General features: G+C 40.8%; 1 protein-coding gene across 10 annotated transcripts in view; it reads right to left on the bottom strand.

Annotated features, from left to right (window-relative positions):
- The window catches only part of NR2C1 (nuclear receptor subfamily 2 group C member 1), a 47,218-nt gene extending 33,138 nt beyond the window's left edge, over positions 1–14,080 (bottom strand). For 3 of the 10 annotated variants that reach the window (XM_060656736.3, XM_060656732.3, XM_060656740.3), the window contains exons 1-3: positions 13,967–14,080; positions 3,455–3,528; positions 547–777 (exon numbers count right to left, since the gene is read on the bottom strand). In XM_060656736.3, the coding sequence (XP_060512719.1) occupies positions 547–777; positions 3,455–3,508 (285 nt within the window). In that variant the 5' untranslated portion in view covers positions 3,509–3,528; positions 13,967–14,080. Of the gene's footprint in view, positions 1–546; positions 778–3,454; positions 3,529–5,870; positions 5,967–7,702; positions 7,718–13,230; positions 13,534–13,673; positions 13,854–13,966 lie in introns of those variants that run through there. The other 7 variants (XM_060656733.3, XM_060656738.3, XM_078449606.2 and 4 more) reach the window with 7 other exon arrangements.

The raw sequence follows: 14,080 nt of genomic DNA on the forward strand, positions 1-14,080 counted from the left end.
TGTTACATCAAGGAAGACATAGATGACAACCAAGGAGGCACAGTGACAAAGCTGCAGCCATAAAACCACCTTCTTGATCTGGCAGCTTGTTTGAGGCCTAGGCAGTGTGCTCCTGGGAAATGCTGCTACCACAGAACAGGCTCTTGATTTGGCAGTTTCCTAACGGAGCAGAAGCAGCAAGTCTCTTAGAAGCCAGTTCTGCAGCACATCCAAGTGGTTTTTCTCGGAAACTGACCTAGAGCTGTTTCTTCAGCCTTCCTGACAATTCTATGAGTTCTCCATATCCTTTATTAAACCCCTCCCTGGACAAACTAGCCAGAGTGAATCTTGCTGTATGTAAGAGCCCTCCAAAATACACGGAAGGGAGGGTGTGTGAGGAAAAGTACAGTGGCATATAGGAGAGGGCAGTCACCACAGACGTAATTTTATGCAAGATTTTTTTTTTCTATGGACCATGCAGGATATAAAGTCTTAACACCAGGACTTACACTTATGACATGCTTTTAATTCTTTCAAGTGTGATGAAGACACTGTAAAGTTATTTACCTGGAGATGTTGTGCAGACAGATCAGGAGTTGTAAAAAATAACTGATTAACACCTGCTGCATCTGGAGTAGTGAGGAATACTTTCCCTGGAGTGGAATCTTGCCTGGCCAGAATGACTTTGCTTGGAGTAGAGCCATCATGATTTGTCAGAATGAACTGCTTCCCTTGTGTATTATGATCAAGTGCTGTCACGATCTGGATTTTCTGGCCAGTTTGCTGCTCGGTAACAATCTAACACAACAATGTCATATCAGTAATCGATTCGACTTAATCTTTTTTTTTTTTTTTTTAAACTCTAAGGACACAATTTTCTCCTACCTTCGGACAAAGTTAAAAAAGTATAACATTACTTATATATTCAATACATTACACATAGACACACACCTTTTAAACTAGCAATTCCACTCCCACAAAATCCTATCCTATAGAAAAACAAATGTGCAAATGAAGGTACAATCACTATTCTGATTCGTTCCTTCCTTCTCCTTCCCACCCACCTTCCATTTACACAAACCTATATTGGGTGCCTTCTATTTGCCAAGCACTATTTGTTCTGGTCCTGGAATACAGCAATAAATAAAACAAAACCTTTTTTCTCATCAAGCTTTTATTTTAGTGAGGAAAGGCAGATAAAAAACAAGCAAATACTGTTGTCAGACGGTATTAAGTGCTATAAAGAATAGATAAAACAGGGTAGAGATGGTGAGAGTCACTGATAGAATAAAAGCCATGAGGAGATGACATTTTTGCACAGACTTAAGTGCAGTAACAGACCAAAGCTTAGGACTAGCTAGGGGTAATGCATCCCAGGTAGAGAAAAAGAAACATGAAAGAAGGCTGTGGGGCAGGAGGAGTGTGTCTGAGGCAAGATGCACTACAAGAGAACTATGTGAGTGAGAGAGTGGCAGAAAGGATTATGGTAAAAGACAGGATCTGAGAGACAGCAGGAGCCAGATGGTATAGGGCTACACAGGGACTACAAAGTCTGGATCTCCTCCTGTGTGAAATGGAGATCCACCTTCCTCTGGAAGGTCAGAGAGCAGAGTGGCAAGATCTTTTTCAAAGAGGGTGTTCTAGATTTAGTGTGTAGACTAGCCTGTGAATGTTGAAGAGAAGAATACTCAGACACTGGCAATATCTGGGAACTATATATGGGCAGAGATGCTGGTGGGGAACAGGGTAGCAGCCATGCCAGAGGAGAAAAATAATTGGATTTGGGATATTTTATGAAGGGAAATGTGACAGGATATGCCAACTGCCTGGATGTGGAATATGAGGAGAGAAGAGTAAAGGATGACTATCAAATTTTGGTCTGAGCACATGAGAGGACAGAAATGCCATCCACTTAGTTGGAGGAGTCTGGAGAAGTGCAAGTTCATGACTAAAGAGAACTAGCCAGTGTTGAGGGCTTTGGTTGTTGAGCAAATATTTTACAGAGTAAACTCATTAAGGCAATTTAATCCCTTGATTCAAATTTAAAATGGCAAATTTGGTTTGTTTCCAACTTTTTCTCCATTTCCCTGAAATTATTTTCATCAAGATTCTTTTCTATGCAAAATTTACAACAAAATGCTGAATTACTAATCAGTTTTTGTCTAGGGCACATTGTACTGACTATAGCTGCTGCCAACTCAAGTTTTCTTTGTTGACCATTATTTCTAGCATGTCCTATTTTCCTGGGTATACTTTTCACCATTGTCAATTTTATTTTACACATAGATTATTTACACCAAGTCTAGTCTCCATCTTCCCTAACAATTTTTGCAATTTCCTTAAAAAAACTTTTTTTGGGGGGTGCTTGGGTGGCTCAGTCCGTTAAGTGGCCGACTTTGGCTCAGGTCATGATCTCGCTGTTCGTGAGTTCCAGTCCCGCATTGGGCTCTGTGCTGACAGCTCAGAGCCTGGAGCCCACTTCAGGTTCTGTGTCTCCCTCTCTCTCTGCCCCTCCCCTGCTTGTGCTCTGTCTCTCTCACTCTCAATAATAAATAATAAAACAAAAAAAAAATTTTTTTTTTTTTTTTAAGAGAGAGAGACAGAGAAAGAACACAAGAGAGACAGAAAGTATGGGGTAGAGGGAGGGAGGGGGAGGGAGGGGGAGGGAGGGAGGGTGAGAGAGAGAGAGAGAGAGAGAGAGAGAGAGAGAGAGAGAGAGAGAGAGAATCTTAAGCAGGCTCCACACTCAGTGCTGAGCCTGATGCAAGGCTCAATCACACAACCCTGGGATCGTGACCTGAGCTCAAATCAGGCGCTCAACCAACTGAGCCACCCAAGCTCCCCAAGAAACTGTATTAAGATCTATTGGTCTATCCTGCAATTTGAATGGATCCTTTACTTATCAGTAATTTTGTAACATCACACACTGGTCCACTGATTTATATACATCTTTTATATGTTGACATGTTTCATCATACAATATCATCACATGTCATGTAGCCTCTGGGGAAGAAAAGGTAACTAATGTTCCAGTATTATTATGAAAACAGTTTCGACCTTGCTGACTCTCTGAAAGAATCCCTAGATGATACTTTGAAAACCTCTGGGTTATGGTACCTCTTCCTAAGAAATAGGGCATAAGATCTGTTATTTGACATGGATCTCCTCCCACTGGTCCATTAAGACTGGCCTCAGATTCTGTACCTCCAAAAATATTCCATGACCAGATCTCCACAACCCTCTGTGACTCTTCATTAGCTGTTTTTCTTCTGTGCTCCCATAACACCGTATACAATAATCTATTACAGCCCTTACCACTGTATTGTGACTGTCAGATGATTCAACTATCTCTTACTAGATTTAAAAATATCTTAATGTTGAGGGTATCTTTTATCTCTGTACCTCCAGAACCTAGCATATACATTTGATGTAAATAGGTTGATGGATCAGCAAATGAACTGTAAATCAAACATACCTCTCCCATTTGTTGTTCAATAATTTGATGTGCAATTTCTTCTATGGTTGCCATGTTCTAACTGCCAGAATGTCCTGCCAAGATAAAAAGACACTTTTCACAAAATAAAACATATTTACTGAAGAATTTACAAATGAAATCACATGCTGGTGCCTGGGTAGCTCAGTCGGTTAAGCATCAAAGACTCTTGATTTCCGTTCAGGTCATGATCTCACAGTCATGAGATCAAGCCCCTTAAGATTCTCTGCCCCTCCTTGGCGTGTGGTTCTCTCTCTCAAAAAAATAAACTAAAAACGCAACCCTCCCAAACAAATGAAATCACATGATAGCTAAGATCTGCTTCAAAAATAATCCAGTTGGGGTGGGTGGTGGTAGGAGGGAATAAACAAAACAAGGTTGGCCATGAACTGACAGTTGCTGAAAAGTGTTGTTTATACAGGGGTTCATAACAGTATTCTCTGTTTTTATATATTTTGAAAATATCTACTTAGAAAAATCATTCAGGGTGACTGGGTTAAGTGTCCAACTCTTCATTCTCAGCTCAGGTCATGATCTCATGATTCATGAGATTGAGAAGTGAATTGGGCTCTGCGCTGACAGTGTGGAGCCTGCTTGGGGATTCCTCTCTGTCCCTTACCTGTTTGCTCGCACATGCACATTCTCTCTCTCAAAATAACAAATGTAAAAAAAAAAAAAAAAAAAAAAAGGATTCAATACCAAACAGTTTCACTTTTCAAAGATATTGAAGCCTAACCAGGACAACTCTACAGATCAGGAGTAGTTTATTAATTTAAATAAGGGTAACCCTATCTGTAAACAAATACATCATGGTAACCACTTAACATACTCTTTTTACCAATACATTGTAAAAACTGGCATTCGTTCAAAAGGAAAGGAAAGAAGATTTCTCTAGAATCTTGTAACTGTTATTCATTAGTGGAAGTTTCTTATATATTAAGGTTAATTTGAATTTAATGTAAAACTTTCTCCAAATGGATCTGAGAGCCTGAAAGATCAGTGGGTTGACTCTGATTTTTGCTTTTTTTCTGTATCAGTAGATAAGAACACAGAAATCATTTCTGACTTTATCACATTATATAATGTCTGTCATAAATTCACTAATAGTCTACAATTATAAATAACATTAATTGCCAAATTATCTGAATTGTTTCTTTCAATTACTTTAAAAATTTTAAATGTTTCAATTAGTTGTGCCAAAAGCAGTATTTAATATTTAGCTTCATTATTCAACTATCTCTTACTAGATTGAAAAGCAGTGGCTTCAACCATTCTGGGACCAACTGAGGAAACAGAGCTGCTCCTCAGGTTTGTGTCCTCTGGGGCCAGAGTAGCAGTGACAGCCCTGACGACCTCTGACCCATCTTTGAGGTCTTCCTTCCTTTTCCCTGAAGGATAACTTATGTTTAAAACTGAATAGCTCTACTGGCCCATCCAGGAGAATCCCACAAGTTCGACAGCTTTTCTTCATTTCATCCCATATATGTCCCCCTCGGTCCAAGCTGGCAACGTTTCTGCTGATATAAAATTCTCAGAAATCTTGTTGCCTTGCTTGCAATTCATGGGGCTTTAGGCCATCAGATATAAGAGTCCTATACAGATCTCTCCCGAATAACCCCATCTCTATTCCTGGCTTCTGTTGAGATGGCTGCCTGGATCCATAAATCACATGTCCCTAATTCTCTTTAGCAAATTGTTGGTTGTCCAGTCATACCCAAGACAGTCTCTTAAGAACACACTTTCTCGTTTTTTGCAATATGGATAGGTTATTTTTCAAATCTTTAAGTCTTGATTCCATTTTTCTAAACAATTCTTTCTTCAATTTACCTCTTTCCTCTCACATTTTACTGTACGCAGCAAGGAGAAATGGCCATGTCTCTAACACTTTGCTTAGAAATCTCCACAGATAAATAGCTTACAAGTTCTGCTTTCCACAGAACGCTGGAACACAAGGACAAGTTCTTTGCCTTTCATCATAAGGTTCATTTTCCTCTAGTTACCAAAACTGTAACATGTTCCTCATTTCTGAGCCCTCACCAGAAGCATTGTTAAGGTCTATTATTTCTATCAACATTCTATTTATGAAACTATACGTGTATCTCTAAGATGATGGCAGCTTTTTCTATAGTTCTCTTTTCTTTCTGAACCCTCACCAAAATTGCCTTTGATATTCGTATTTCTATCAACGATCTCTTCAATCTAGGCTTTTTCTAGCATGCATCTCAAAACTCTTCCAGCCTCTACCCATTTTCCAGTTCCAAATTTTTAGGTATTTGTTATAGCAGTACTCCACTTCCCAGTACCAAAATCTGCACTGGTTTGCTAGGGCTGACTTAACCAAGACTAACAGGGCTAATTTTGGCTGGGTGGTTCAAACAACAAAAATTAATTTTCTCACAATTCTGGAGGCTAGACATCTGAGACAAGCTGTCAGTAGAGTTGATTTTTTCTGAGACCTCTCTCCTTGTCTTCTCTGTCTCTTCACAAGTCTTCCTTTTGTTTGTGCCTGTGTTGTAATCTCTTTTAATAGGGACAACACTCATATTGGATTAGGGCCGACCCTAATGACCTCATTCTAACTCAATTACAAAGGCCTCATGGCCAAATATGGTCACATTCTGAGGTCTTGGGGGCAGGACTTCAATATCAATTTTGGGGGGAGACAGTCCAGCCCATAACACTTAGACACAAATCTAACAAGAAATGTGCATGCTATATGTAAGGAAAGCTTTAAAATGACACCTAGAGGGGCGCCTGGTGGCTCAGTCAGTTAACCACCTGACTTCAGCTCAGGCCATGATCTCAAAGTTGGTGGGTCTGAGCCCAGCATCGGGCTCTATGCTGACAGCTTGGAGCCTGGAGCCTGATTCAGATTCTGTGTCTGTCTGTCTGTCTGTCTCTGCCCCTTCCCTGCTTGCGTTGTGTCTTTTTCTCTTAAAAATAAACAAACATTAAAAAAATATATTAAAATGATACCTAGAGAGAGGAAAAACTAGCTGAAAGAACACAAAAGAAAATGTTTATAGTGACTATCTCCAGGGAGAACTGGAAGTTTGGGAACAGGGATGGAATGTAGACTTTTCAGTGAGTAAGTGTCTGTTCTTTTTAAGTTTTACTTATTATTATTATTATTTGAGTGAGAGAGCAAGCATGTGTGCTAACACAAGTGGGGAAGGGGAAGGGGAAGTGGGAGAGGGAGAGAGAGAATCTCAAGCAGGCTCCATGCGCTGCACTGAGCAGGGCTCAATCTCAGGACCATGAGATCATGACCAGAGCAGAAATCAGAGTCATACACTTAACTGACTGAACCCACCCAGGCACCCCAGTGTGTATTCCTTTCAAATTTTAAGTATTACCACAAAAAAATGAATTGTAAGTAGGAAAAAAAAAAAAAAAAAAAGCCAAACAGTTTAAAGGAATCTTGTCTAGAAATCCTAAAATCAAGCAGCATTATCGGCACATCAGACCCAAAGAAGCTAATTCATAATGAAAACTTACCATGATATCATGACTGGAGCCAAAATCAAGAGTCGGACACTCAACCGACTGAGCCACCCAGGTGCCACTAAATCAACTATTATTTTAGCCAAAAAGACCAAAGACTATGAGGGTATATGTGATACACATATATGCCTGGTATATACGCCTGTAGAGGTTCATGCTTAATTGTATACTTTGCCTTTAGCAGCGTTACAGGTAATACAATGTTAAAGGATTTGAATGCTGATACTCTTGAAACAGAATTCTTGAATACTGAATTCAGGGATATTTGGATTTTTTTTCTGTTTCAGAAGAAAAGAGCAGGAAATGGCAAGGGATTCCTAATTTTTGGAGTTAAAAACTTCTAGGAGAATCTGACTAAAGCTACACAACCTCTTCAGAAAAATATACACACACATATATATTTGGTAGATTCCGATTTGTGATTCACCATATCAATTTTCTACTTCTTTCTATATAAACTCTCTGCATTACTGCAGTAGCCTAGAACCCTTATCTCCTACCGTTCTATAGATCCATATAATCCAAACTGGTTTGCAAAAGAATGCTTAGGGAAAGTTTTTAGAATACTTACCTCAGTGATCATACACCTTAATTTGTATGGAATGAAACACAAATGAGAGGAATTTAGGGAATAGATTTGACCAGAAAGGTGGAGTAAGAACAACTTTTTCCCTCTGGACCCTCTCCAACCAACCATATCTTCCACTGCAATCTCAAACTATTTACCTTATCCTACTCGTAAAGCCTGTTAGGTGTCTGTCAAGCTGGTTCGTTAAGATTTAAGTCTAGAAAGGCACAGACACAGGATATAAAGTCAAATCCATAATCCCATTTTCCTTATTACTTACTTCTCTCATTAAACTATCCACTAATATAATACATCTTTATATGCAAATAAATCCATGAAATAATTCACGTACATCCTACAATCTTGTTGATCAAAAATTTTTTTCCACCATTTACAAAAAGGATGCAGACTATCTAAATTAATTACATAATTACAAATCATATCCAAGTGTATTAAGTTTTACTAAAATTCAGAGATTCCCAGAGGTTAGTATTTTATTCACTCTGATAAACAAAAGTATTAGCAAGGGGGAAATGATGAAAATTAGTAAGAATGAAACAGTTATTTAGCATCAAAGCAAGGATTTATGACAATGTATTAGTCACTTTGGTTGTGATAAAAGCTCAACTACTGCTAGTTTAAGCAAAAAGGAAATGGCTGGGGGGGGGGGGGTGGGGAACAGGATAGACACTGCTAGGATCCAAGTGGAGCTGACCTTGGGAAAAACTGGAGTTAGTTTTCCGACGCTGTCAGGAATCTCCTTATCTCTATTTTTTTTTTTCCCCTTATTGCTGTCCTTATTCTCCCTATGTGGCTTCTTATTTTCTACTTTGTAGTAAAGCACCAGGAAAGTAAAAGTAGTCTTCTCTAATTTCAATTTTAAAATGCTGGTAATAGATTCTGATTGGGCCAGCTTAGGTTATGTGCTTATCTCTGGAATTAATCACTGTAGGCGGGCCAGGAAGAAGGAAAGGAAGGCTAATATGATTCTAGCATTGGCAGCTTCTACTTTTGGAAGGTCTAGTTATCAAAAGATGAAGACTAGTTGGGGTGCCTGGGTGGCTCAGTCGGTTAGGTGTCTGACTTCGGCCCAGGTCATGATCCCGTACTTCGTGGGTTCAAGCCCGTGTCAGGCTCTGTGCTGACAGCTCAGAGCCTGGAGCCTGCTTCCGATTCTGTGTCTCCCTCTCTCTCTGCTCCTTCCTGCTTGCACTCTGTCCCCGTTTCCCAAGAAATAAATACTAAATAAGTAAATAAAATAAATAAAGACTAGCATAGACATGGCTCCTGATAAAATCACCATGAGCCAGGCAACCACCTCAATTTGTTCCTACTACAGACACACAAAATTCTTCAACCAGAAGTCCACTGAACACTACACTACTCAAAACATTTAATTCAGCATTGACTCCAATTTTCTGTTGTCAGTTGGATAAATCCCAAAAAGGAGAAAGAATGCTTACTCAAATAACATACTGTCAAAAGTTTTCCTTTTGGCTACTTCCAGATTAAAGTTCTTCTAATTTCTTGCTCTGTGAGTTCTTTAGTAAAAGACAAATTTAGTTTTACAGCCATTTCTTTTTTTCAATCTTAAAAAAATGTTTTTAAGTTTATTCACTTTTGAGAGAGAGAGCATGAGTGGGGGAGAGGCAAAGAGAGAGGGAGACACAGAATCCCAAGAAGGCTCCAGGTTCTGAGCTATCAGTACAAAGTCAGATGTGGGGCTCAAACCCATAAACCGTGAAGATCATGACCTGAGCTGAAGCTGGATGCTTAACTAAGCCACCCAAACGCCCCTACGGCCATATTGTTTTAAACAATGTCCAGAGTTTCTAGAGAATTCATAAAATTTTTGTTGAATTTTTTCCCAACATCCCCAATTTTTGTTTGTTTGTGTTAAGCTGGTAAAAAGGCATAAGGAGTGAGGGCAGGGCAGCCTTTGAATCCTTAATATTAAAAACGTGAGGCCTGGAGTCTTCAGGACTGGAGGCTGTTAGATTAATGAAACAAAAAGATAACAGGAGTTACCGGTTACCCTGATGTACTGATAAACAGAATCTTTCTGATGAGAGACTACTGACAGAGTTCTGAAAAGAATCAAATTAGTTTTGGATTACCAGTCCAGATTTTATTCCCAGACTTATTTTTTTAAACAATTTTTTAAAGTTTATTTATTTATTTTTGATAGAACGAGAGTGAGCAAGGGAGGGACACAAAGAGACGGAGAGAGAATCCCAAGCAGGCTCTGCACTATCAGCATGGAGTCCACAAACTGTGATATGAATCAACAGTTGGATGTGTGGTGCCTGGGTGGCTCAGTCAGTTTAAATGGCCGACTTCAGCTCAGGTCATGATCTCACGGTTTGTGAGTTTGACCCCACATTGGGCTGTGTGCTGACACCTCAGAGCCTGGAACCTGCGTTGGATTCTGTGTCTTCCTCTCTCTCTGCCCCTCCCCTGCTCTCTCTGTCTCTATCAAAAATAAACATTAAGCATTTACGTAAGAAACAAAATTTTATTTACAACTGATTTTAACTATGCAAAAACACACAAGGACTAAAAACAAACATTCTCATATGTTTAGGTGAGATTTATAGGCCACTTATTTTCTTCTGCTTTTTGAATGGGTATCTATGGTTGTAATCAGAAGTAAGCATTCTCTCATTTTTAGCCCATCGTATCTTGTGCCTATTTACCTTCTACAGCACCCTGTCCTTACTTGCATAGACAACCCATCTCTAATAGACTTCTAAGGAAAAGAACCATAGTTTCCCTTGATTTCGGCTCAGGTCATGATCTCAAGCGTTCATGAGTTCGAGCTCCACATTGGGCTCCATGTTGACAGTGCAGAGACTCCTTGGGATTCTCTATCTGACTCTCCCCACTCTCTCTCAGAATAAATAAATAAACTTAAAAAAAAAAAAAAAAAAGAAAAATGGTAGCTTTCAATGGACTAATTTTTTCAGTGAACCTCTAGTATTTAACAGTGCCCAGTATTCACATCTAACTTCAGAAAGTATTTACTGAAACACATTTACCAGGCACTATGAGACTTTGGGACTCAACAGTGAACAAGACTGAAAAGATCTCTGCTCCACAGAGCTTATATTTTTGGGGGAAAACAGATTTAAAAAAATTATCATCAACTAAATGCTATGAAGCGAACTAGGAAGAAGTGATAAAGAGAAAAACAAAGAGAAGGAGGAAGTTTATATAGGTAATAGTGTCCTACACCGCAAATCAATAAATCAGAGCTTCAATCCCATTATTACTATTTATTAAATGCATTACTAAATGTCAGTCACTGTGAGGCTCAGTTTCCTCACAAATGAAATAGATTCAATACAATCTACTTCAACAGGTTGTAAAACATCAGTGTCAGGGAAAATATCTATACCAATGGTTAACAGTTTCTTTAAAGGTAATAGGTATTTCCTGAAAGTTAGCTGAATGAACAAAGTGCCCATAAATGAACAAGAGGAGCTCAGAACCACTGCACTAGAGATGGAGTCTCTGGAAAAACCTTATCGAAGAGACATCCGAGTTAGGCACTGATGGTTAGGTTTGTTCACCAGCCCAAGGGACAAAGCAAGAAGCTTGAGGATGTGGTCTTTACTTCTCTAGAGCTAATTAACATACAAAAGACAAAACAGTCTTACATTTTTGGCCCTGATTTTTTTTTCAATTTACCATGATCTCACTTCAACTTATCTTCACCACAGAAGACAGCAAACTATGAATGGTGCTATCCTTCTTCCATTCAGATTCAAAATTTTTAGTGTGTGCTCTCTGACTACATCAGAAACAGTTCATTCTTTCCTCACCAGCCCCACTACCATCAACTGAATGTTAGGCTGCTGTCATCCAAAGCACACTTTGTGTTGTGAGCCACTTATGGATGGGGAAATTAATTTAGTAGGTCAGACTTTAAGTTAAATAGAAAACAGTGCATCAGATATAGTCAGGGTAACAATGGTCTCAGGAAGACTTGATTTCAGTTTAATCTCTGAGTGTGCTGAGCTATGGCGCAAAATGTATTTCCTTCTGGGGGATGCAAAATTTGAAAATGTGATATAAAACAACGATTTTTTTTCCTGTGGAGTAGATCTTTGAAAATTTTTGGAAGTTAAGGTTTCTCTCACCAGAAAACACATATTCATATTCACCCACACTACAAATGAATATGCTGAATTTCAAGGGAGTCATAAAACTTCGGTAGCCTGATGGCCTCCAAGTTAACCCTTCTGGTAAAATTGCAGCTACTGTTGAGTTTCCTAAACACATATTTAATATATATGACTTTGGGGCGCCTGGGTGGCTCAGTCGGTTAAGCGTCCGGCTTCGGCTCGGGTCATGATCTCACAGTCTGTGAGTTCGAGCCCCGTGCCGGGCTCTGTGCTGTCGTTGGGCTCTGTGCTGACAGCTCTGAGCCTGGAGCCTGCTTCCGATTCTGTGCCTCCCTCTCTCTCTGCCCCTCCCCTGCTCATGCTCTGCCTCTCTCTGTCTCAAAAACAAATAAAAACATTAAAAAAAATTAATATATATGACTTTGTGTACATTAGGCAAGAACCATCTTTGTGTGAAGTGCCAATAAGGCATAAACTACCTGTGGGTCAGCACCTCTGACAAGCAGCAATATTAAATATCTCAAAGCTCACAGAACTGAAATATCCTTATTCTCCTGCTTCGGAACCATCAACGTCTCTTTAATGGCCAAAGGATGAAGTTTCGGTCCTTCTATTTTTTCAATATTTATTACACCTCTGAAGCATGCCTGCCACTGTGGACGTAGAGGGTTCCTTTATAGTCTGACTTGCTCATCTTCCCACTTTAGCTCCTATCCTCCCAAGAGGGGCCTCTCTTCAAGTCAAAGTGGGATGTTCTTTATACCCACCATTCCAAGTTCCTCTTCCCTCACTTACATACCACTTGGCCTTTCAGACTCGGTTGAAATTTTTAAAAATCCAATCCTTTGAGATGGGTCCAGCATCGATTTTGAATGCTAAAGCTCTTAATTACAATTTACTAACAGACTTTTTTTAACTTCTGATATCATGTGCAAAATTTATGTAAAGATGCATTTTTCCAGCGCTTTCATAAAAGATTTCCAGATTGCAAAGGGTACTACGAATCAAAAAAAAAAGGTAATGATATTTATATCATCAATTCTTTATGCTGCTTCTTTTGTCTTTTCTATTCCCCAAGGAATTAAAACTCGTTAATTCGCAGGAATTAAACTCGTTGGGTGACAGAAACAACAACGGTACCATATCTTGGGAATGTTTGGTGCCTTTGATTTGTGTCTCCCTCAAAACCCTTCCAGAAAACTGAAATGCCCCTACCAAAAAAAAAAAAAAAAAAAAAAAAAAAAAAAATTCGTTACATTTATATGCGATCCACCTTTTTTATTAGAATGGAATCATCTTATCATGTCCACCTTATCAACTGGACACAAGCAAAATTTTAAAACTGTCATCGTGTACCAACCAACCATACAACAGACACTGATGAAAAATGATCAAAATCAAAGGCCTGTTTAGAACATCCAGAGGAACAAAAGCCCCAAAGGCCTTAATTTCCAGTCTTGTTTGCTTTTCCTTCCCATTTATTTATTTTTTTAAAACAGGCCGACCTACTTAGTGAAGGTTACGAGACAACTTGGCAACAAGGTTATGAGACAACCAACCTGGCAACATTTGTAATTGTAATCATAAAACGGTACGTGCGGGAGTCGGAGGCAGGGGTTCTCAACAAAAGAACTTAGAAGTTTAGACCTGCCCAGGGCAGTGAGGCCCCTGGACCGTTCCATTTTTCTCAAAAGATACGAGCCCCAAAAAAGCGGCTGCTGTCGTCCGATTTGTCGTGAAAGTTGAGCAACCCGTTGCTCGTCCCGTGTAGGCACGAGAATTACTAAGCGTCCTCCGAAAGGAACGGAGGCCTCGGCTTGCGGGCGCTCGAGCCCCCGCTGCGACCCCCGGGCCCCGCCGCGCCGCGCGGCTCTCCGAGGCGGGGGGGAGCGGCGGCGGCAACGCCGAGACGGAAGCTTTTCCTGTAGGTGAAAGGTCAGAGGCGCCGCAGGAGGCGCCGCGGGAGAGGCAGCCGTGCTCGCCGAGCCGCTCGCGTACTTGCCTTTCGCGCCCCGACCCCGCTCCGGGCTCCGCGCTCCCGCGCCGCACCCCGGCCCCGGCTACTGCCTCAGCCTCCCGCAGGGACCCACACGTTCGGCCATTCTGCGCGCCCCGAGCCCAACCCGAACAGCCTGCCGCCGCGCTGCCGGGCGGGCCGGCCCTGCCGGCCGAGGTCAGCGGGCTGTCGGGGGAACAAGGGGTGCGTCCGTTGGCTGTTGGGAAGAAGGGACACCCCATCCACCCCCGTCCCAGGCGCGGCCACGGCTGCTTTTCTCCCCACCCGGGACTTCTTACCGGTGCTTCTCCGACGAGCTACGTCCCGCGTCGGGCTTAGACCGGACAGTCCCGTTGCGGTGGTCGCTTGGGGTTCCGGGAAGAGACAGGTTAGAGAAAGCTGAAAGGGATGGG

The sequence above is a fragment of the Panthera onca genome, chromosome B4 (genome assembly GCF_046562875.1).
Source record: "Panthera onca isolate mPanOnc1 chromosome B4, mPanOnc1 haplotype 2, whole genome shotgun sequence".
NCBI classification, from domain to species: domain Eukaryota; kingdom Metazoa; phylum Chordata; class Mammalia; order Carnivora; family Felidae; genus Panthera; species Panthera onca.